Source organism: Lathyrus oleraceus, chromosome 4, assembly GCF_024323335.1.
Source record: "Lathyrus oleraceus cultivar Zhongwan6 chromosome 4, CAAS_Psat_ZW6_1.0, whole genome shotgun sequence".
Taxonomy (NCBI): Eukaryota; Viridiplantae; Streptophyta; class Magnoliopsida; order Fabales; family Fabaceae; genus Lathyrus; species Lathyrus oleraceus.
The window spans coordinates 280,213,173-280,238,248 of record NC_066582.1 but is presented as its reverse complement, the minus strand read 5'-3'; the positions used below and the strand labels follow the sequence as shown (position 1 = coordinate 280,238,248).

Sequence of the window (25,076 nt, the reverse complement as noted above, 5' to 3'; positions counted from 1 at the left end):
TAAGGGGTTGCCCCGGTCGATGTACGTACTGAAGTACGGTACCCATGCAAGGCGAAGGGTAGCATCTCATGCCAATCTCTATACGTAACGACCATCTTCTGCACAATCTTCTTTATGTTCTTATTTGCTGCTTCAACAGCACCGTTCATCTTAGGGCGGTAAGGGGAAGAATTGTGATGCTGAATGTTGAAGTTCTGGCACAACTCCTTCATCATTTTGTTATTGAGATTGGAACCATTATCAGTAATGATTCTCTCGGGAATCCCATAGCGACAAATGATTTCCTTCTTAATGAAACGGGCAACCACATGTCTGGTGACATTCGCGAACGATGCTGCTTCGACCCATTTGGTGAAATAGTCGATGGCAACAAGGATGAAGCGATGCCCATTGGAAGCAGTTGGCTCAATCTTTCCAATCATGTCAATGCCCCACATAGCAAACGGCCACGGCGAAGACATCACATTCAAAGGATTTGGCGGCACATGCACCTTATCAGCATAAATTTGGCATTTATGACACTTCCGATCATATTTGAAACAATCAGATTCCATGGTCATCCAGTAATAACCCGCTCTTAACAATTTCTTAGCCATTGCATGTCCGCCGGCGTGAGTACCGAAGGAACCTTCATGAACTTCCTGCATTAACATGTCCGCCTCGTGTTTGTCCACGCATCTGAGCAAAACCATGTCGAAGTTCCTCTTATACAGCACATCGTCTTTGTTCAAGAAGAAACTGCCTGCCAATCTTCTCAAAGTTTTTCTGTCATTGTTGGATGCCCCTGCAGGGTACTCTTGATTCTTCAGAAAGCACTTGATATCGTGATACCAGGGCTTGTCATCGACTACCAGTTCAGCAGCAAACACATACGCGGCCCTGTCAAGGCGCATCACATCGATCCTAGGAGCATGGTTCCACCGAACCACCTTGATCATGGAGGATAGAGTAGCAAGAGCATCTGCCATCTGGTTCTCATCACGAGGTATATGATACAACTTTACTGTTGTGAAGAAAGTCAACAGTCTTCTCGTGTAATCTCTGTAGGGGACCAGAGTGGGCTGGAGAGTATTCCAATCACCATTCACTTGATTGATCACCAAAGCTGAATCTCCGAAGATGTCCAGAGTCTTGATTCTCAAATCAATGGCTTGCTCAATACCCAAGATACAGGCCTCGTACTCAGCTTCATTATTGGTGCATTCGAAGGTCAGACGAGCAGTGAAGGGCATGTGGGCGCCTTTCGGAGTTGTAATGACAGCACCAATTCCACTTCCTCTGGCGTTGACGGCCCCATCAAACGTTAAAATCCACTTTTCATCTGGATCAGGTCCCTCCCCAACAACTGGCTCTTCACAGTCTTTCATCTTGAGGAACATGATGTCTTCATCTGGAAAATCAAACTTCATCGGCTCATAGTCTTCAATCGGTTGTTGAGCAAGATAGTCTGACAGAATACTCCCCTTGATGGCTTTCTGGGATGTATACTGGATATCATACTCTGTCAGTACCATTTGCCAACGAGCAACCCTTCCGGTGAGAGCTGGCTTCTCGAATATATACTTGACTGGATCCATCTTGGAGATCAGTAAGGTTGTGTGAGTCAGCATGTATTGCCTCAATCGCTTAGCAGCCCATGCAAGTGCACAACATGTCTTCTCAAGCATTGAGTATCTCGACTCGCAATCTGTGAACTTCTTACTCAAGTAGTAGATGGCATGTTCTTTCCTACCTGTCTCGTCGTGTTGACCGAGAACACAACCCATGGAATTGTCGAGTACTGTCAAGTACATAATCAGCGGTCTCCCTGGGACTGGAGGCATGAGGATAGGGGGATTCTGCAAATACTCTTTTATCTTTTCAAAAGCCCTTTGACAATCGTCGTTCCACCTGATAGCCTGATCTTTCCTCAATAATTTGAAAATTGGCTCACACGTGGCTGTTAGGTGAGAGATGAACCTTGCAATGTAGTTCAACCTCCCTAAGAAACCACGGACTTGCTTCTCTGTTCTTGGCTCAGGCATTTCCTGTATTGCTTTCACTTTGTCAGGATCCACCTCAATCCCTTTTCCGCTAACAATAAAACCCAACAATTTTCCAGATCTCACCCCGAAAGTGCACTTGTTCGGATTAAGCCTCAGCTTGAATTTCCTTAACCGCTCAAACAGCTTCTGCAGATTCACCAGATGTTCTTCTTCTGTCTGAGATTTGGCAATCATATCGTCCACATAAACCTCGATTTCATGATGAATCATATCATGGAATAGAGTCACCATAGCTCGTTGATATGTTGCCCCAGCGTTTTTCAGACCAAACGGCATCACCTTGTAGCAGAAGGTGCCCCATGGGGTTATGAAAGTTGTCTTCTCCATGTCTTCTGGTGCCATCTTGATTTGGTTATAGCCAGAAAAGCCATCCATGAAGGAGAATACCGAGAACTGAGCTGTGTTATCCACCAAAACGTCGATGTGAGGTAATGGGAAATCATCTTTAGGGCTAGCTCTGTTCAGATCCCGGTAGTCGACACACATCCGCACCTTTCCATCCTTCTTAGGTACTGGAACGATGTTGGCGACCCATGGCGGATAATTGGTAACCGCTAGGAACCCTGCATCCAACTGTTTCTGCACTTCTTCTTTTATCTTGACAGCCATCTCTGGTCTTGTTCTTCTGAGCTTCTGCTTGACCGGAGGACAACCTTCTTTGAGAGGCAAGCGGTGTACCACGATGTCCGTGTCAAGCCCTGGCATATCCTGATAAGACCAAGCGAAGACGTCAACATACTCTTGCAACAGTCCAATCAACCCCTTCTTCACATCATCTTCCAAAGCAGCCCCTATCTTGATTTCTTTCTTGACTTCCTCGGTGCCAAGATTAATCACTTCAGTAGCCTCTTGATGTGGTTGAATGACCCTTTCCTCTTGCTTTAACAACCTGGCAAGTTCTTCAGGGAGTTCACAGTCTTCATCACCCTCTTCTTCAGCTTGGAAGATTGGATTTTCGAAGTCGAAGCGAGCCATAGCAGAACCGTTATCAATAGGATCCGGTGATGTGCATCTGCATGAGTGATGGTATGTGCTTATGAGTGTGAACAGTGAGTGAAAACTAAACAAAACATTGCCAAATATTTTTATTCTTTTGAAATTTTGAAAAGTGCAAAAATAGAAAGACAGTGAACAAAATGTTTGAATGCAAAAGACGTCCTTCATTTATGATAAACAATGCAGGTATTCACATAGATGAGCCCTACAATGAGTCATTACGCCCTGGGCGGAACGTAAGACTTGGACATGCATGAATAAACAAAGAAAAATTACTCCTCTAGAAGAGTGACTTGGACAATTTCCTCGGAAGACCAATTGTTGATGACTTCACCAGGGATCCTCGGACGCACCCAGTTGTCGATGTCGCAATCACTATCCCCATTTTCATCGTTGATCGCAGAGATCTGGCCATATTGGATGACGCCAGCACTGGATAAAGTAATCGGCCCTTGACGAGTCTGAAATGCTGAAGTTGTAGAAGTCAGCGCTGGTTGATACCCAATCCCGAACTTGTCGTCCTTCATTGGTAACTCCAACAGACGTCCCCAACCGGGAGCAACACCTGAATCCACCAAGGCTTGCGCCTGCTTGAAAGATGAGATAGGGGCTCCTGCTTTAACCTCTTCCACCGGAGCTGCGTCCTTGATCTGAACTGACTCAAAGGCCTGACAGAGAGTCTCTTGAATTTCACCTTCTACCTCTACGTACTTGAAGGTAGACAGGTTACTTACCAGTATGTCCTCCTCACCACAGACGGTGACAATTCTTCCATTGACTGGGAACTTGATCTTCTGATGCAGTGTTGAGGAGACTGCCCCAGCATTGTGGATCCAAGGACGACCCAGAAGGCAACTGTACGAGGGACTGATATCCATCACATAGAATACGGTGTTGAAGGTTTGTGATCCAATCTGAATTGGCAATTCTACCTCTCCAAACACCGACCTCTTAGAACCATCGAAGGCTCTCACCATGAGATCGGAAGGTTTCAAGATCAAACCTTCTACTTCTAACCTTGACAGGGCTCTCTTGGGTAGCACATTGAGAGAGGAACCTGTATCCACCAGAACATGAGATAACACGGTGTCTTTGCATTCCATTGAGATATGCAAAGCTTTGTTATGGTTGCGTCCAGCTGGTGTTAAGTCAGAATCAGTAAAGCCCAGCCCGTTGCTTGCATGAACATTTGCAATGATCCCTTCTAGCTGGTTTACTGAGATCTCCTGAGGCACATATGCAGCATTAAGGACCTTCAGAAGTGCCTCCCTGTGTGCCTCTGAACACAACAGGAGTGAGAGAATGGATATCTTAGACGGCGTCTGAATCAACTGATCGACTACTTTGTAGTCGCTTTTCTTTATAATTCTTAAGAGCTTATCCACATCCTTCGCAAAAGTAGGCTCAGAACCAGTCTGTGGTGCAGAAGTACCCTCATTCACGACTTGCTTGCCTTTGGCCTTAGCCGCAGCATCAGCACTATCAGCTTGGGTAACGGGTGGCGAGAATAGTCTGCCACTCCTGGTGAATCGCCCGATTCCACCAACATTGTCCACTGCGATACCTTCAACTTCGAGTTCAGACTTCTGACCCTCTTCTACCTTCAAAGGTCGTTCCACCCCATGATCGTGTGTGTATACACTCCCCCCATAATGCCACGGAATGGCCCTTTCACTGGTGAAAGGTAAAGGACCAGGGGTTGTGATTATCATAGCGGCCGGTCGCACTGGTTGTGCTTCTGGCACACTGATCTGATTAGTCGGGTAAAAGATGGTGATAGTAGCGACATCATATTCATACTCGGGAAGTTCATTCATTGAAACAAAAACATCCGGAACACCGGAATCAAGTTCAGTTACATCAAGATCAGACACATTGTTTGGCATATCAGCAACAACATTTGAAAAATTAAATACATCAATGGGAAATACACAATCAGTAGGAACAACATCTGTGAATTCTTCAACAGCGTCTTCAAACACCTCTTCAACTACCCCTTCAACAAACTCTTTGGCAGATAAGTCTTCAACTTGGAGGGTACCATTGTCAAGCAAGACCTGGATACCCCGTTGCAGTTTCAAGCAACCCTTCCCCTGTGTAGCGCAATCCAAACAACCCTTCCCACAACCGGGGAAAACATCGGCCTTCAACAAGCATTCCTTAATTTCCAACAACGGAGTCTTCAACTTCAACACATCCTTAACGGACTTGGCTTCTTCTTCCAGCATATTAACGTTTGCACCACCATGCTGTGGCATGGGATTGTTGACGACATTAGGAGCCGGTGCAAGGCTGATAGCCTTTGAATCAATGAGGTCCTGAACTACGTGCTTAAAAGCTTTGCAGTTCTCGATATTGTGGCCAGGTGCCCCAGAGTGGAAACTACACCTAGCATTGGCATCGTAACCCACCGGAAGTCTACCAACCGGAGGAGCCAGAGTGCGTAGCTGCACAAGTTGTAGCTGTTGAAGACTAGCAAGCAGTTGAGCGCACGACATTGGAAGAGTTTCGAAACGCCGGTCCATCATCCTCTGCCTCTGCTGATAGGCGGGTCTGTTACCTGGTTGTTGTTGTTGATACTGAGTTGGTTGACGTTGTGGTTGTTGTTGTTGTAGTGGTGCTGCAGCTGGAATGGTCACAGCCGCAACATACGGTCGCCGATGATAGTTTTGAAAATTATTCCTCCTGTTTTGATATGAAGGCACAGAATTCACACCCCCTTCCCTCTACTTCTGTCCCTCCATAAACGGCTTCTTTACTCCTGATGAAGATCCACCTCCATTGTGGCTCTTGTAGGTCTTCAGGTAATTTTCTACCCTCTCTCCGGTAGAGACCACATCAGCAAAGTTGGAGGCATTGCACCCCACCAGACGCTCCAGGTAAGGTCCAGGCAACGTATTCATGAACATGTTGGCCATTTCCTTTTCCAACATGGGGGGTTGAACACGGGAAGTTGTCTCCCTCCAGCGTTGAGCGTACTCCCTGAAGCACTCATTGCTTTTAAGAGACAGGTTCTGGAGTTGAGTTCTGTCCGGGGCCATGTCTGCATTATACTGGTATTGCTTCACAAAAGCTTCCGCCAAATCCCTCCAGCAACGGATGTGGGCTCTATCCAACCTCATGTACCATTCCAGGGATGCCCCAGCTAGGCTGTCCTGGAAGAAGTACATAAGTAGCTTCTCGTCATTAGAATATGCAACCATCTTTCAGAAGTAGGCTTGCACATGGGTTTTGGGGCAAGAGCTACCATTGTACTTGTCAAAGATTGGGACTTTGAACTTTGGTGGGACCCTCACGCCTGGGACCAATCCCAAGTCAGAAACATCTACCCCCAGGGGGTTTTGTCCTTCTACCGCCTTCAGCCTCTCCTCTAATCTCCTGAACATGGGATCCATGCCATGGCCCAAACCAAAGTCTTCTGGCAGCAAGAACTGATCATCTTGATCATCGTGAATGGGTTGTTGATCGTGGTTGTTATGTGGGATCGGGACAGTCCCCGGTCCATTAACCTCTGCAATTGGAGGATCAGTCACGACCTCTGGTTGAGTAGTTGCGGGATTCCTTTGTATCATTTGTCTAATCTCTTGCTGTCCCTGAGCTACTCCCTGAACCACGTCCATGAACTGGTTCATGCGGACCCTCATCTCAGCAAGTTCTGCTTGTAGACCCTCCATTGCTTTCTGCTGGTTTCTGCGGGTACCGTACCGGTGAATTCCTGAATCAGCTATCCTGCTAATGGAACACCCCACAAAATGAGAACACCGCGACGGTACCTGTTATGCAAGACATGCTATGGATATGCAAATGTAATGACATGTTTATCAATTCCAAAAGGTATTCTAACCCTTTGATTCCAGTCTCTCGTCAGATAAAAAGTGTAAGAAAAACCCCGACCAGAATCAAGAAGAAGATATCAGCCCCTGGGAATAGATAAACATGTGTTGAATGATTTGAATGCAAAATGATGTGATGCAATGCAGTGACATGGAAATCAGGACTGCTGTATCTGCTTGAACATATGTCTGGTTGCACTGTCTGAAGAGAAAACCCACTGAAGAATATAATATAAGATCAAAACTCTGCTCCAGAAAATCGGGTTGGTTGGAGGTTAAGGTTTCCTGAATTTAGCCCGCCCCTCACGGGTAGGTTCTAAGAACAGAAGTTTATCAACTTCAACCCTTCAATCGAGAATAATACGTTTACCACTGAAGGTTTGGCATTATTACGGGATAAAAGACCTCCACTGACTCCCCTCAACAGGACATCCTAAAGCAAGTTCCCAGTCTCGGGGTCCTCGGATTGAGCAGCGAGAATGCACCCACCAGAGCTAACATAATCACGTCTCGGAGGAGAGGCCTCGACTGAGTTCTCGGGAAATGGTCACCAGAGTCGACGATTTCTAAAGGAATATCTGTCGTTATGGAACACCCATAGGACAAAATATATCCAACAGAAACCTCGTCTGGAATGTGGGTCTCATGAACAACTTAACGTAGCAACATACCACACAAGCCTCATGACTATCCACTCTAAAACCTATGTGTACACTCAAGCCTGGGTAGTGGGCTTATCTCTCATAGAACAGTCCCAACCCAACAAACAAACAACCCACAGAACCCACAGATACAGCAAGCATATGTACATGAATGCAATAAGGTAAAGCAGGTAAATGCTGAAAATAAATAACTGTACAAAAGAAAAAAACACCCAACAAACAAGAAACCTACAAAAGCTAGGAGGGACTCGCTTAGGGAAACCGGGTCCCCAGCAGAGTCGCCAGCTGTCGCAACCTGAAAAATACAGAGGTGCGAAAAAACAACCGGCGAAAGAAAATGACAGAAGAGTCGCCACCGTGCGTTATTTATCCCAAAGGAGGGAAAGGAAACGCTCGAAGTAAACCTGAAGAGAGGAAAGGAAAAGACAAGGTCTCGCAACCAAATCTTGGGTTCGGGAGTCGATTATGCGAAGGGAAGGTATTAGCACCCCTACGCATCCGTAGTACTCTACGGGATCCACTCTTGTTTGTTCTTGTCTAAAGGGTGTGTGTTTATCTAATGTACTATTTACTAAAAGGGTCAAGAGAAAAATGACTCGCACGGATGTCGCATCCACTGCATACGTATCTCATCTGATTATGAGAATCAGAGTTTTCGTAGCTCGGGCTGCCTATGGGTTAAGGGTAATTGTGCTCGCTAAGACATCGCATCTTATGCCTACGTATCTCATCGGGAATGAGAATCAGAGCAAAACGTAGTTCAGCTAACTACGGGAACAAAGGTCTCGATTGCAACTAGGGAAAGAGAAAGGGAAGGTCTCGATCGCAACGAGGGCGAGAGAAAGGATCGCAACGAGGGCGAAAGCAAACAAGGATTAGTTGTTAGTCGTTAGTCAAACTCGGCAAGACATCGCATCTTGTGCCTACGTATCTCATCTGAACATGAGAATCAGAGTTGCCGTAGTTCGGCTACATAGGGCTTGCCATCTGAATATGGACTTACAAAAGGAGGACACCAGTTGTGTCAAAGGAGAGTGGGCGATGTGTTCACGTCCTAGCAGTAGGTGTCGCAGCTCGCTGAATCGAGTCTTAGGCAGTTACCTCTTTGCAATAGAACGGACTACATGCCACAAGATCGGAGACGCTCGGAAAGGTCTAGAAGTGGGGAAGCTCTGCCCTAGAGTTGTCATGCAATATGTACTTAGGTGTTTAGGATTTACAAATGGGAATATCTACCTAACGTTATCATACAAAAGAAATATGGGAATCCTACCTATGTTATCATACAAAAGGATATGGGAATTCTACCTATGTTATCATACAACAGGATATGGGAATCTTACCTATGTTATCATGCAAAGAATATGGGAATTCTACCTATGTTATCATACAAAAGAATAAGGGAATCCTACCTATGTTATCATACAAAGGGTTCTATCTAATGGGTGCTACCTAATCGGGACAAGAATTGACGAGTGGAGCAAGGAGAGGTGCTAGGGACAAGGGTAGATGGCGACGCATGAAGCAATCGACTTACAAGGTTGATGGCGATGCATAAAGCAATCGGCTTACAAGGTTGATGGCGATGCATAAAGCAATCGACTTACAAAAGGGTGGATGAATACGTGCTGGTTCTGTTAGGTTTTGAAAAATGATTACTCGACGTTGGATCGAGGTTTTGATCTTGCTTTGAAATGGTTATCGAATGCTCATTTTAATTCTTGTATTTACAGATGAATAAAGAATGAAAAAATATTATACATTTCATGGGAGAGGGATACATTTGTTATGAATGGGGATTGTTCATGGCAAACAAACAATAATAATACATGCCTCATACACCATACAAGTAGGCCACAGTTAATCAAACAAGTAAGATATAAACAAGTATATAATCGAATCAAATAATCAAAGAATGAAATAATGAAGCATTAAACAATGTATGAGTGTAAGTGCAAGGGACATGTCTCATTGTAAGGAAGCCCAAGAGTAAGCTATGTGAGGTTGATGGTGATGCTTAAAAAGCAATCGACTTACAAGGGTATGGAAAAATGGGCTCGATATTAAATCGAGAAAAATATGATTTTTATAGTTTTTTAAAATGGTTCTGAATTAAATTAAAAGACAACAACTTTGCATTATTAACAAATGAAACTATGAGTATAACATAAAAAGAAAATGTTAAAAGAAATAAAATACTAAAATAAAACGCTAAAAGGAAAAAAAAATAACATACTAAACCAAAAAAATACTACATATGAGTATTGAACCCACCCCACTCAAAACTAGAATACCGTCCTTCCCCAACAGACCACTCATGATTATCTGCTACTGTGATGCTACGTTAAATATATAAACCGGGATAAAAATGAAATAAAAAAAGATTAAGATAAAAAATAAAAAGAACAATAAAAGAAAATACTAACATATAAACATTTTTATGTTTTTTTTGTTTATCTCTGTTAAAACAAATTAAATTAAATTAAATTAAAAAAGAAAAAAAAAAGAAAAAAAGAAATGGGAACGAAGAAACAGACGCTCGTCTTCCTTCACCCTCTCCCCAACCTCACGAACTCACCCTTTCCACCCAACGACATTCTCGTACGAACTCGCCTCTCTCGTCCCTCTTACGAAGTCGCTCGCAATCATCTCTCAAACCTTTCTCTCGACGTCTTTCTACCTCAAAATTGCTCATCAACGAACCCTCTCACGCTTTCAAACTCAAAGAATCAATCTCTCTCAACTCTCACAATATTCATCAATAAGCATATGAGAAGGATAAAAGGAAAGAAAGAGAAGTTCTTACAAAGTGTCGCGGCGGTGGTGGTGAAGGACGTGAAGAAGCTGGCCTCCAGGTAATCGATTTTGGGATTTTAGGTTTTCTTTGTTTGAGATTTTCCGCCTCTGATTCTCGTTTTTTTTCTTCTGATTCACTTCCTTCTACTTATGCTCTGCTGATTAGGGTTTCAATTGGTATGGTGGAGTTCAAAAGGGGTCTCAGCCAAATCCCTTTTTGATGTGCTCAGTTGGGATTGGCCTTTTTGATGCTTGATTCGAAAACGGTAACATGAACTCATGCCTTCTCTTTGAATTTTGTCTTAATGCCGATTTGGGAATTTTCTTGAAATTTTAACCGACTTGGTAATTATTTGCATTTTACTGCAGTGAGAACGATGAAACATGAGGAGCTTTGGTCTTCACATGGCCTTGGTTTAACGCTCCTACTCTGTTTTTCTTGCTTCCTATTTTTCTGTTACAATTCTGTTTTGGCTTACTCATGGTATACTGTAGGTTGCTTGCAGCTATAATTCCAACAAATTCAACAAATTCTCCTTGCACTTCTTCAGTTTCAAAGCCTGCTTATCTCAGCCCCAACTCTGATGACTTCAACGCTTGCCTTACTCGGTAGTTGTAAAGATAATAATGAAGTTTACCATCGCCAGGTCCAAACTTCAGCTCCTTCAAGAAGGTTTCGTTTTGCATGACATCCAAAGCGTTGAAAACATCAAAATCCTTCTGTTTTGCTACAATGAGAGCGTCATTCATCAGCTGAAGCAAAGGGGTTGCAGTTGATACGTTGTAGAATGAATATGCTGCTTTCAAATTTGAATAATTTGCGTTGCCAAGGATAGAAGAGGGATGATAAGCTACTGCTAACATACTGTCAAGATTGGAACTGAAGGTTAATTTAACTGGAATATTAATGAACTTCCATGCTATTGGTTTCAAAATGGAGTCAGCTTGTGAACATTGTGCCTGCTGCTAACTTTGTTGCTTGTTGCAGGTTTGGGTCGTATGGTTCATGGTAATCTGCTCATGTTGCAAGTGGATTAGATGCAGGACCTGATGGTTGCATTAATGCTTTAGCTACAACTGATACACTGCAGGTTTGTTTGTGATGCAATGTGAATTGGTTGGCCTGTTTGCATGATGACTGTTGGTATGGCTTGTTAGCATTCATGTCTTTAGATATTTTGTTTTACTTACAGGCCAGTTGCAGTAGACTTGTGGTATGCTGAACCTTTACATGTAAAATTCCAACAGACCTCCTCAAAGCTTTCGCCGGATCTAGTATTTGAACTTCCAGGTTTTTCTTACTTGGAGTGAACATTTCTTCTTCATCTGAGACAGAGAAAAGATCCTTTTGCATAGGTTTCCGAATGACGCTGATATCCTTCAAGTTACTCATTACAAATTTAGTGTCAACAATAGGTGTGTTCAATAATCTACTCTTCCTGGTTTGACTCTGAGGCTCAGTCACAGCCTTATCACAAGCAAAGGTTGAGCTTCTCTCTGCTGAGTCTTCTACACAGCTTTCATAGTCCAAATCAAAGCATCCAGCCACAACAAACGAGAGATTGCGGGGTTCCATTCTCCTTGTCGGTAATATCTAAATCAACCTCCTGAGCTACTGAAGGATTAAATGACTCTGTTTGAAAGGATTTCATGGTATCTTCAACTGTTTTTGCAGGCAACTGCTGATCTTGTTGGTAATGAGAAAATGAAGGCTAGCACCAATGTTAGGCATATTATCCTTCCTTGTAATAGTACTGCCAGGGCTCAAGTTATCCCTGATATTATTCGCTGTTATAGCAGTGGTGGCCGGACAATTATATTTGTAGAGAAAAAGGAGTCTGCTTCCGAGTTTGCTGGATTGTTGCCTGGAGCAAGAGCTCTCCATGGTGACATTCAGCAGTCACAGCGTGAGATTACATTGAAAGGTTTTAGGTCTGGTAAATTCTTGACATTGGTGGCCACCAATGTGGCAGCCAGGGGTCTTGACATCAATGATGTTCAGTTGATTATCCAGTGTGAGCCTCCCCGGGATGTAGAAGCATATATTCATCGGTCTGGACGTACAGGAAGAGCTGGCAACACTGGAGTTGCTGTGATGCTTTATGATCCAAGAAGGTCAAATATATCTAAAATCGAAAGAGAAACAGGTATTAAATTTGAACACGTATCTGCTCCTCAGCCTGATGAAATTGCCAAAGCTATTGGCGGGGAAGCGGCTGAATTGATTTTTGATGTGTCTGATAGTGTGATTCCTTCATTCAAAGCTGCTGCTGAGGAACTATTGAACAACTCTGGTTTAATAGTTGTTGAGTTACTTGCAAAAGCTCTTGCCAAGGCTGAGGATAAGGTTGACGGGGTGCGAGGTCTTGCTCTAACTGCAGATGGACAGGGTGCTGTTTTTTGTGTACCAGTCAAGGACTTGGATGCATTTCTTGCCGGTCAGAAGAATGCTGTCAATGTAAGCCTAAAGGTTGCAACAGAATTGCCTAGTTTACAACAAAGACAAGTTGCATATGAGGTTAACATGAGATAAGTTACTTGGCCAAGAAGATACAAAGTCAAACTCATCACACAAGACTCTTGGATGGTGAATCAAGGCTAAAACGGATTAGATTAGGTTTAAGAGGGTCAAAAATAGGAAGGTTAACTTTGGTCAAAGTTGACCAAAAAGGTCAACTGTTGACCAAAGTCAACAAAATGGTCAAACTTCAATTTTCTTTGTAGTTTCTTTGTAAATGGACAAATGATTGATGATTGTGGTGAAAATTTTGGGCTTTTGGATTTTGGATTGACTTTGGTCAATGTTGACCAAAAAGTCAACTGTTGACCAAAGTCAACAATTGGTCAAAAATTGTCAAGACTTGTACCTTTTTTTTGTAGAATCAAATGTGATGGTTTAGAATGATGTGAAATGAATTGAAATGGTTTGAAATTGGTTTATTTTATGACTTGAATGCTTGACTCTGAAAAGAACATGACTTGACTGACAATATAGGTTAACAAGGCCATGAAATGAGGGCACAAGATTAGGGTTTGAAAGGGATATCCATGAATCAAGTGGCATGATTGGCAATTGGCTTGTGACACAAGAAGGTTGGTTGTTTGGATGACCAGGACCATATGAGTATTAACAATCACGTGAACAACACCATGACTTTGGACCAAAACCAATCCTCATATAAGACCAAAGTAAGGTTAGGCCAAACATGCCAAACAAACATAAAAAAATTCAGGACCAAAATCGGGGTATGACAGTTGCCCCTATTTAAGCGTCTTCAACTAGAGAATACGAAGCAGGACGTTCTTCATATGATCATAGTGGGAGATGGTTAAATACTAAGAAGACCCGGATTTTGATCCTGAATCCCTATGAAATAAATAACAATGCCTGTCAGAATCGACAAAGAAGCAATCTCAAAAGAAGAATCCGTCTGTTACGGTGAAAATCGGCCTGAGTACCGAAACCGAAAGTTGACCTGGATACCAAAATAAATGGTAACACAGGAATACCCATGGTCTGAATGCGGCACATTAGTCTGAACACTAAGCATTGGAATATGAGAGTATCAATGTTGGTCTGATCACCGGAAATCTGGTCTGAACACCACTTCGATCTGGAAATCGGAAAACTGGCCTGAATGCCACAAGTACTTCGACTTGAATGTCGGAAACTTCTTCGATCTGAAAATCGGCAACTGGCCTGAATGCCACTTCGGTCTGGATACCGGAAACTGGCCTGAATGCTACAAGTTGCATCGACCTGAATGTCGGAAACTTCTTCGATCTGAATATCGGAAACTGGCCTGAATGCCACTTCGGTCTGGATACCGGAAACTGGCATGAATGCCACTTCGGTCTGAATACCGGAAAATTGGCCTGAATGCCACAAGTTGCATCGACCTGAATGTCGGAAACTTCTTCGATCTGAATATCGGAAACTGGCTTGAACGCCACTTCGGTCTGGATACCGGAAACTGGCCTGAATGCCACAAGTTGCATCGACCTGAATGTCGGAAACTTCTTCGATCTGAATATCAAAAAAACTGGCCTGAATGCCACTTCGGTCTGGATACCGGAAACTTCATGCCTGTCAGCATCAGTAGAAATAGGGAAAATGATAATTGAGGCGGCACGTGGGCCAACGACCCATGCTGGGGATAATAAGTCATGAACAACCTTCAGTCTGAGCACTGGAAACAAACTTCTGGCTTGTCACTTGGGATGCCGAGAATGTTTTATGCTTACATGCGTATGTTTGAATTTTTCAATGGCGTAATGCTCCATGAGAATGGAAATGCTACGCGATTTGGGAGGATGCAATGCAATATGATTCTACATGCAGGGATGCGAAATGCTGGGGAAAATGCCAAGCCGAAGCAAGGAATCCTGTTGGGGAAATGACCGGCCGTGCGGTGTTCTGACGATAACGAAATACCGAGACTCTGACTGGGGAGAGAATGGCACTGAAAACCTGTTGTTGGGGAAAGCGATAGTGGTTCTGGCAACCATAATCTACGAGAGATGACTCAGCAGGGGGAGGCAAACACCGATACGGTACCGAGGTTATGCTTCCAGGAAAGAGATCATCGATCTGGGATTAAAAACATCGATTTGGCGTCAAACTCCGAGGAGCAGCTGTTTCTGCTGGGAAGATACAGTCTGGCACTGTCAACTCCGCTGGGGATATACAGTCTGGCACTGTTAACTCTACTAGGGAGTGTATAGTCTGAAACAAACGCTTGGGGAGTACAGTGGTGAGAACTTGCTGGGAATTGAAGAATCCAACACTCTGATCAGCTCTGCAGGAATAAGACACCGGATTCGTCTGTTGGCGGCTTCACTGGGGAAGATATTCACGATCATCTGCAGGGGATTTTAAAGAAATGCCCCGAGGGTATCTGTTCTGAATAGACGATCCAAAGCACTTAAAATTTACAGCAATTTTAAATGTTTATTAAGCATGTACCTGTAAAGCCCTTATGTGTCATGATGCAATGTTTATCAAAAATTCGGATGTCATTTTTGCAAATAAAACAGTAAAATGAAAATGAAAACAGAGATGTACTGAATCACATGATTTTATTGATTGAATGGCCTCTGAATAGGCATTTACATCAGGAAGCAATCCCTGGAAAGAGGTAATCGCAAAACAAGAATTAATCTAATGGCAATGTGAAATGGATTTCTATTGGGTTCCAATTCTGCTATGACTTGCCCGTCTTCAAGATCTTCCAGATGATCAGCCTTCTGAAAAGGTGATTAGATTGTTTTCTTCCTTTTGAAAGTTTCCAGTCATCGACATGAGATGAGATTCAGAACTAACTCAGAACGCAGTCATTCGCTTAATCCCTAATTTTTGCCTGGATCGCCCTTTCGGGTTTTCAATCCTTTGGGATACCCATTTTTGCGTAAGTTGCCTTTTCAGGTTTTCAACTTACGCGGGTGTACAATCTTTTCATTTTCAATCCCTAATTTTGCCCGAACCTTTTCATTTTCTTGGTTCGTCGGGATGCCCATTTTTTGCCTGGACTGTTTTTTTACCGTCCAGCGGGTCTATTTTATGCGAAGTATTTTTTAACTGCGTCTGAGTTTACCGGGGAAGTGAAGTCTTCACCATCCATCGTTGCAAGCATTAAGGCCCCACCATCGAAAACCTTGGTGACGATATACGGTCCCTCATAGTTAGGAGTCCACTTGCCCCTGTGATCTGTCTGAGGAGGAAGGATCCTTTTCAACACTAAATCTCCAACTTGGAAACATCGAGGACGCACTTTCTGGTCAAAGGCTCTCTTCATCCGACCCTGATACAACTGCCCATGACAAATGGCTGCCATTCGCTTCTCTTCGATAAGACTCAACTCATTGAACCTTGTCCGAATCCATTCAACTTCATCTAGCTTGACATCCAACAGGAGTGTCTTTGCATTCCATTGAGATATGCAAAGCTTTGTTATGGTTGCGTCCAGCTGGTGTTAAGTCAGAATCAGTAAAGCCCAGCCCGTTGCTTGCATGAACATTTGCAATGATCCCTTCTAGCTGGTTTACTGAGATCTCCTGAGGCACATATGCAGCATTAAGGACCTTCAGAAGTGCCTCCCTGTGTGCCTCTGAACACAACAGGAGTGAGAGAATGGATATCTTAGACGGCGTCTGAATCAACTGATCGACTACTTTGTAGTCGCTTTTCTTTATAATTCTTAAGAGCTCATCCACATCCTTCGCAAAAGTAGGCTCAGAACCAGTCTGTGGTGCAGAAGTACCCTCATTCACGACTTGCTTGCCTTTGGCCTTAGCCGCAGCATCAGCACTATCAGCTTGGGTAACGGGTGGCGAGAATAGTCTGCCACTCCTGGTGAATCGCCCGATTCCACCAACATTGTCCACTGCGATACCTTCAACTTCGAGTTCAGACTTCTGACCCTCTTCTACCTTCAAAGGTCGTTCCACCCCATGATCGTGTGTGTATACACTCCCCCCATAATGCCACGGAATGGCCTTTTCACTGGTGAAAGGTAAAGGACCAGGGGTTGTGATTATCATAGCGGCCGGTCGCACTGGTTGTGCTTCTGGCACACTGATCTGATTAGTCGGGTAAAAGATGGTGATAGTAGCGACATCATATTCATACTCGGGAATTTCATTCATTGAAACAAAAATATCCGGAACACCGGAATCAAGTTCAGTTACATCAAGATCAGACACATTGTTTGGCATATCAGCAACAACATTTGAAAAATTAAATACATCAATGGGAAATACACAATCAGTAGGAACAACATCTGTGAATTCTTCAACAGCGTCTTCAAACACCTCTTCAACTACCCCTTCAACAAACTCTTTGGCAGATAAGTCTTCAACTTGGAGGGTACCATTGTCAAGCAAGACCTGGATACCCCGTTGCAGTTTCAAGCAACCCTTCCCCTGTGTAGCGCAATCCAAACAACCCTTCCCACAACCGGGGAAAACATCGGCCTTCAACAAGCATTCCTTAATTTCCAACAACGGAGTCTTCAACTTCAACACATCCTTAACGGACTTGGCTTCTTCTTCCAGCATATTAACGTTTGCACCACCATGCTGTGGCATGGGATTGTTGACGACATTAGGAGCCGGTGCAAGGCTGATAGCCTTTGAATCAATGAGGTCCTGAACTACGTGCTTAAAAGCTTTGCAGTTCTCGATATTGTGGCCAGGTGCCCCAGAGTGGAAACTACACCTAGCATTGGCATCGTAACCCACCGGAAGTCTACCAACCGGAGGAGCCAGAGTGCGTAGCTGCACAAGTTGTAGCTGTTGAAGACTAGCAAGCAGTTGAGCGCACGACATTGGAAGAGTTTCGAAACGCCGGTCCATCATCCTCTGCCTCTGCTGATAGGCGGGTCTGTTACCTGGTTGTTGTTGTTGATACTGAGTTGGTTGACGTTGTGGTTGTTGTTGTTGTAGTGGTGCTGCAGCTGGAATGGTCACAGCCGCAACATACGGTCGCCGATGATAGTTTTGAAAATTATTCCTCCTGTTTTGATATGAAGGCACAGAATTCACACCCCTTTCCCTCTACTTCTGTCCCTCCATAAACGGCTTCTTTACTCCTGATGAAGATCCACCTCCATTGTGGCTCTTGTAGGTCTTCAGGTAATTTTCTACCCTCTCTCGGTAGAGACCACATCAGCAAAGTTGGAGGCATTGCACCCCACCAGACGCTCCAGGTAAGGTCCAGGCAACGTATTCATGAACATGTTGGCCATTTCCTTTTCCAACATGGGGGGTTGAACACGGGAAGTTGTCTCCCTCCAGCGTTGAGCGTACTCCCTGAAGCACTCATTGCTTTTAAGAGACAGGTTCTGGAGTTGAGTTCTGTCCGGGGCCATGTCTGCATTATACTGGTATTGCTTCACAAAAGCTTCCGCCAAATCCCTCCAGCAACGGATGTGGGCTCTATCCAACCTCATGTACCATTCCAGGGATGCCCCAGCTAGGCTGTCCTGGAAGAAGTACATAAGTAGCTTCTCGTCATTAGAATATGCAACCATCTTTCAGAAGTAGGCTTGCACATGGGTTTTGGGGCAAGAGCTACCATTGTACTTGTCAAAGATTGGGACTTTGAACTTTGGTGGGACCCTCACGCCTGGGACCAATCCCAAGTCAGAAACATCTACCCCCAGGGGGTTTTGTCCTTCTACCGCCTTCAGCCTCTCCTCTAATCTCCTGAACATGGGATCCATGCCATGGCCCAAACCAAAGTCTTCTGGCAGCAAGAACTGATCATCTTGATCATCGTGAATGGGTTGTTGATCGTGGTTGTTATGTGGGATCGGGACAGTCCCCCGGTCCATTAACCTCTGCAATTGGAGGATCAGTCACGACCTCTGGTTGAGTATTTGCGGGATTCCTTTGTATCATTTGTCTAATCTCTTGTTGTCCCTGAGCTACTCCCTGAACCACGTCCATGAACTGGTTCATGCGGACCCTCATCTCAGCAAGTTCTGCTTGTAGACCCTCCATTGCTTTCTGCTGGTTTCTGCGGGTACCGTACCGGTGAATTCCTGAATCAGCTATCCTGCTAATGGAACACCCCACAAAATTAGAACACCGCGACGGTACCTGTTATGCAAGACATGCTATGGATATGCAAATGTAATGACATGTTTATCAATTCCAAAAGGTATTCTAACCCTTTGATTCCAGTCTCTCGTCAGATAAAAAGTGTAAGAAAACCCCGACCAGAATCAAGAAGAAGATATCAGCCCCTGGGAATAGATAAACATGTGTTGAATGATTTGAATGCAAAATGATGTGATGCAATGCAGTGACATGGAAATCAGGACTGCTGTATCTGCTTGAACATATGTCTGGTTGCACTGTCTGAAGAGAAAACCCACTGAAGAATATAATATAAGATCAAAACTCTGCTCCAGAAAATCGGGTTGGTTGGAGGTTAAGGTTTCCTGAATTTAGCCCGCCCCTCACGGGTAGGTTCTAAGAACAGAAGTTTATCAACTTCAACCCTTCAATCGAGAATAATACGTTTACCACTGAAGGTTTGGCATTATTACGGGATAAAAGACCTCCACTGACTCCCCTCAACAGGACATCCTAAAGCAAGTTCCCAGTCTCGGGTCCTCGGATTGAGCAGCGAGAATGCACCCACCAGAGCTAACATAATCACGTCTCGGAGGAGAGGCCTCGACTGAGTTCTCGGGAAATGGTCACCAGAGTCGACGATTTCTAAAGGAATATCTGTCGTTATGGAACACCCATAGGACAAAATATATCCAACAGAAACCTCGTCTGGAATGTGGGTCTCATGAACAACTTAACGTAGCAACATACCACACAAGCCTCATGACTATCCACTCTAAAACCTATGTGTACACTCAAGCCTGGGTAGTGGGCTTATCTCTCATAGAACAGTCCCAACCCAACAACAAACAACCCACAGAACCCACAGATACAGCAAGCATATGTACATGAATGCAATAAGGTAAAGCAGGTAAATGCTGAAAATAAATAACTGTACAAAAGAAAAAAACACCCAACAAACAAGAAACCTACAAAAGCTAGGAGGGACTCGCTTAGGGAAACCGGGTCCCCAGCAGAGTCGCCAGCTGTCGCAACCTGAAAAATACAGAGGTGCGAAAAAACAACCGGCGAAAGAAAATGACAGAAGAGTCGCCACCGTGCGTTATTTATCCCAAAGGAGGGAAAGGAAACGCTCGAAGTAAACCTGAAGAGAGGAAAGGAAAAGACAAGGTCTCGCAACCAAATCTTGGGTTCGGGAGTCGATTATGCGAAGGGAAGGTATTAGCACCCCTACGCATCCGTAGTACTCTACGGGATCCACTCTTGTTTGTTCTTGTCTAAAGGGTGTGTGTTATCTAATGTACTATTTACTAAAAGGGTCAAGAGAAAAATGACTCGCACGGATGTCGCATCCACTGCATACGTATCTCATCTGATTATGAGAATCAGAGTTTTCGTAGCTCGGGCTGCCTATGGGTTAAGGGTAATTGTGCTCGCTAAGACATCGCATCTTATGCCTACGTATCTCATCGGGAATGAGAATCAGAGCAAAACGTAGTTCAGCTAACTACGGGAACAAAGGTCTCGATTGCAACTAGGGAAAGAGAAAGGGAAGGTCTCGATCGCAACGAGGGCGAGAGAAAGGATCGCAACGAGGGCGAAAGCAAACAAGGATTAGTTGTTAGTCGTTAGTCAAACTCGGCAAGACATCGCATCTTGTGCCTACGTATCTCATCTGAACATGAGAATCAGAGTTGCCGTAGTTCGGCTACATAGGGCTTGCCATCTGAATATGGACTTACAAAAGGAGGACACCAGTTGTGTCAAAGGAGAGTGGGCGATGTGTTCACGTCCTAGCAGTAGGTGTCGCAGCTCGCTGAATCGAGTCTTAGGCAGTTACCTCTTTGCAATAGAACGGATTACATGCCACAAGATCGGAGACGCTCGGAAAGGTCTAGAAGTGGGGAAGCTCTGCCCTAGAGTTGTCATGCAATATGTACTTAGGTGTTTAGGATTTACAAATGGGAATATCTACCTAACGTTATCATACAAAAGAAATATGGGAATCCTACCTATGTTATCATACAAAAGGATATGGGAATTCTACCTATGTTATCATACAACAGGATATGGGAATCTTACCTATGTTATCATGCAAAGAATATGGGAATTCTACCTATGTTATCATACAAAAGAATAAGGGAATCCTACCTATGTTATCATACAAAGGGTTCTATCTAATGGGTGCTACCTAATCGGGACAAGAATTGACGAGTGGAGCAAGGAGAGGTGCTAGGGACAAGGGTAGATGGCGACGCATGAAGCAATCGACTTACAAGGTTGATGGCGATGCATAAAGCAATCGGCTTACAAGGTTGATGGCGATGCATAAAGCAATCGACTTACAAAAGGGTGGATGAATACGTGCTGGTTCTGTTAGGTTTTGAAAAAATGATTACTCGACGTTGGATCGAGGTTTTGATCTTGCTTTGAAATGGTTATCGAATGCTCATTTTAATTCTTGTATTTACAGATGAATAAAGAATGAAAAAATATTATACATTTCATGGGAGAGGGATACATTTGTTATGAATGGGGATTGTTCATGGCAAACAAACAATAATAATACATGCCTCATACACCATACAAGTAGGCCACAGTTAATCAAACAAGTAAGATATAAACAAGTATATAATCGAATCAAATAATCAAAGAATGAAATAATGAAGCATTAAACAATGTATGAGTGTAAGTGCAAGGGACATGTCTCATTGTAAGGAAGCCCAAGAGTAAGTTATGTGAGGTTGATGGTGATGCTTAAAAAGCAATCGACTTACAAGGGTATGGAAAAATGGGCTCGATATTAAATCGAGAAAAATATGATTTTTATAGTTTTTTAAAATGGTTCTGAATTAAATTAAAAGACAACAACTTTGCATTATTAACAAATGAAACTATGAGTATAACATAAAAAGAAAATGTTAAAAGAAATAAAATACTAAAATAAAACGCTAAAAGGAAAAAAAAATAACATACTAAACCAAAAAAATACTACATATGAGTATTGAACCCACCCCACTCAAAACTAGAATACCGTCCTTCCCCAACAGACCACTCATGATTATCTGCTACTGTGATGCTACGTTAAATATATAAACCGGGATAAAAATGAAATAAAAAAAGATTAAGATAAAAAATAAAAAGAACAATAAAAGAAAATACTAACATATAAACATTTTTATGTTTTTTTTGTTTATCTCTGTTAAAACAAATTAAATTAAATTAAATTAAAAAAGAAAAAAAAAAGAAAAAAAGAAATGGGAACGAAGAAACAGACGCTCGTCTTCCTTCACCCTCTCCCCAACCTCACGAACTCACCCTTTCCACCCAACGACATTCTCGTACGAACTCGCCTCTCTCGTCCCTCTTACGAAGTCGCTCGCAATCATCTCTCAAACCTTTCTCTCGACGTCTTTCTACCTCAAAATCGCTCATCAACGAACCCTCTCACGCTTTCAAACTCAAAGAATCAATCTCTCTCAACTCTCACAATATTCATCAATAAGCATATGAGAAGGATAAAAGGAAAGAAAGAGAAGTTCTTACAAAGTGTCGCGGCGGTGGTGGTGAAGGACGTGAAGAAGCTGGCCTCCAGGTAATCGATTTTGGGATTTTAGGTTTTCTTTGTTTGAGATTTTCCGCCTCTGATTCTCGTTTTTTTTTCTTCTGATTCACTTCCTTCTACTTATGCTCTGCTGATTAGGGTTTCAATTGGTATGGTGGAGTTCAAAAGGGGTCTCAGCCAAATCCCTTTTTGATGTGCTCAGTTGGGATTGGCCTTTTTGATGCTTGATTCGAAAACGGTAACATGAACTCATGCCTTCTCTTTGCATTTTGTCTTAATGCCGATTTGGGAATTTTCTTGAAATTTTAACCGACTTGGTAATTATTTGCATTTTACTGCAGTGAGAACGATGAAACATGAGGAGCTTTGGTCTTCACATGGCCTTGGTTTAACGCTCCTACTCTGTTTTTCTTGCTTCCTATTTTTCTGTTACAATTCTGTTTTGGCTTACTCATGGTATGCTGTAGGTTGCTTGCAGCTATAATTCCAACAAATTCAACAAATTCTCCTTGCACTTCTTCAGTTTCAAAGCCTGCTTATCTCAGCCCCAACTCTGATGACTTCAACGCTTGCCTTACTCGGTAGTTGTAAAGATAATAATGAAGTTTACCATCGCCAGGTCCAAACTTCAGCTCTTTCAAGAAGGTTTCGTTTTGCATGACATCCAAAGCGTTGAAAACATCAAAATCCTTCTGTTTTGCTACAATGAGAGCGTCATTCATCAGCTGAAGCAAAGGGGTTGCAGTTGATACGTTGTAGAATGAATATGCTGCTTTCAAATTTGAATAATTTGCGTTGCCAAGGATAGAAGAGGGATGATAAGCTACTGCTAACATACTGTCAAGATTGGAACTGAAGGTTAATTTAACTGGAATATTAATGAACTTCCATGCTATTGGTTTCAAAATGGAGTCAGCTTGTGAACATTGTGCCTGCTGCTAACTTTGTTGCTTGTTGCAGGTTTGGGTCGTATGGTTCATGGTAATCTGCTCATGTTGCAAGTGGATTAGATGCAGGACCTGATGGTTGCATTAATGCTTTAGCTACAACTGATACACTGCAGGTTTGTTTGTGATGCAATGTGAATTGGTTGGCCTGTTTGCATGATGACTGTTGGTATGGCTTGTTAGCATTCATGTCTTTAAATATTTTGTTTTACTTACAGGCCAGTTGCAGTAGACTTGTGGTATGCTGAACCTTTACATGTAAAATTCCAACAGACCTCCTCAAAGCTTTCGCCGGATCTAGTATTTGAACTTCCAGGTTTTTCTTACTTGGAGTGAACATTTCTTCTTCATCTGAGACAGAGAAAAGATCCTTTTGCATAGGTTTCCGAATGACGCTGATATCCTTCAAGTTACTCATTACAAATTTAGTGTCAACAATAGGTGTGTTCAATAATCTACTCTTCCTGGTTTGACTCTGAGGCTCAGTCACAGCCTTATCACAAGCAAAGGTTGAGCTTCTCTCTGCTGAGTCTTCTACACAGCTTTCATAGTCCAAATCAAAGCATCCAGCCACAACAAACAAGAGATTGCGGGGTTCCATTCTCCTTGTCGGTAATATCTAAATCAACCTCCTGAGCTACTGAAGGATTAAATGACTCTGTTTGAAAGGATTTCATGGTATCTTCAACTGTTTTTGCAGGCAACTGCTGATCTTGTTGGTAATGAGAAAATGAAGGCTAGCACCAATGTTAGGCATATTATCCTTCCTTGTAATAGTACTGCCAGGGCTCAAGTTATCCCTGATATTATTCGCTGTTATAGCAGTGGTGGCCGGACAATTATATTTGTAGAGAAAAAGGAGTCTGCTTCCGAGTTTGCTGGATTGTTGCCTGGAGCAAGAGCTCTCCATGGTGACATTCAGCAGTCACAGCGTGAGATTACATTGAAAGGTTTTAGGTCTGGTAAATTCTTGACATTGGTGGCCACCAATGTGGCAGCCAGGGGTCTTGACATCAATGATGTTCAGTTGATTATCCAGTGTGAGCCTCCCCGGGATGTAGAAGCATATATTCATCGGTCTGGACGTACAGGAAGAGCTGGCAACACTGGAGTTGCTGTGATGCTTTATGATCCAAGAAGGTCAAATATATCTAAAATCGAAAGAGAAACAGGTATTAAATTTGAACACGTATCTGCTCCTCAGCCTGATGAAATTGCCAAAGCTATTGGCGGGGAAGCGGCTGAATTGATTTTTGATGTGTCTGATAGTGTGATTCCTTCATTCAAAGCTGCTGCTGAGGAACTATTGAACAACTCTGGTTTAATAGTTGTTGAGTTACTTGCAAAAGCTCTTGCCAAGGCTGAGGATAAGGTTGACGGGGTGCGAGGTCTTGCTCTAACTGCAGATGGACAGGGTGCTGTTTTTTGATGTACCAGTCAAGGACTTGGATGCATTTCTTGCCGGTCAGAAGAATGCTGTCAATGTAAGCCTAAAGGTTGCAACAGAATTGCCTAGTTTACAACAAAGACAAGTTGCATATGAGGTTAACATGAGATAAGTTACTTGGCCAAGAAGATACAAAGTCAAACTCATCACACAAGACTCTTGGATGGTGAATCAAGGCTAAAACGGATTAGATTAGGTTTAAGAG

General features: G+C 43.2%; 4 protein-coding genes across 4 annotated transcripts; 2 read left to right on the top strand and 2 right to left on the bottom strand.

The window, feature by feature from the left end:
• Positions 1-10,896: 10,896 nt before the first annotated feature.
• On the bottom strand, positions 10,897-11,908 carry LOC127137109 (uncharacterized). The gene is made up of 2 exons (XM_051063593.1): positions 11,583-11,908; positions 10,897-11,197 (listed from the first exon to the last, which is right to left on the bottom strand). The coding sequence occupies exons 1-2, from the start codon at positions 11,906-11,908 to the stop codon at positions 10,897-10,899; spliced, it is 627 nt and encodes a 208-aa protein (XP_050919550.1).
• Positions 11,909-11,959: 51 nt separating this feature from the next.
• On the top strand, positions 11,960-12,865 carry LOC127137107 (DEAD-box ATP-dependent RNA helicase 7). Its single transcript, XM_051063592.1, has one exon. It carries the CDS (start codon positions 11,960-11,962, stop codon positions 12,863-12,865), a length of 906 nt encoding a protein of 301 aa, XP_050919549.1.
• A 10,148-nt stretch (positions 12,866-23,013) lies between these two features.
• On the bottom strand, positions 23,014-24,025 carry LOC127137106 (uncharacterized). Its single transcript, XM_051063591.1, has 2 exons — positions 23,700-24,025; positions 23,014-23,314 (listed from the first exon to the last, which is right to left on the bottom strand). The coding sequence occupies exons 1-2, from the start codon at positions 24,023-24,025 to the stop codon at positions 23,014-23,016; spliced, it is 627 nt and encodes a 208-aa protein (XP_050919548.1).
• Positions 24,026-24,076: 51 nt separating this feature from the next.
• Positions 24,077-24,853, top strand: LOC127137105 (DEAD-box ATP-dependent RNA helicase 7). The gene has a single exon (XM_051063590.1). It carries the CDS (start codon positions 24,077-24,079, stop codon positions 24,851-24,853), a length of 777 nt encoding a protein of 258 aa, XP_050919547.1.
• Positions 24,854-25,076: the final 223 nt, after the last annotated feature.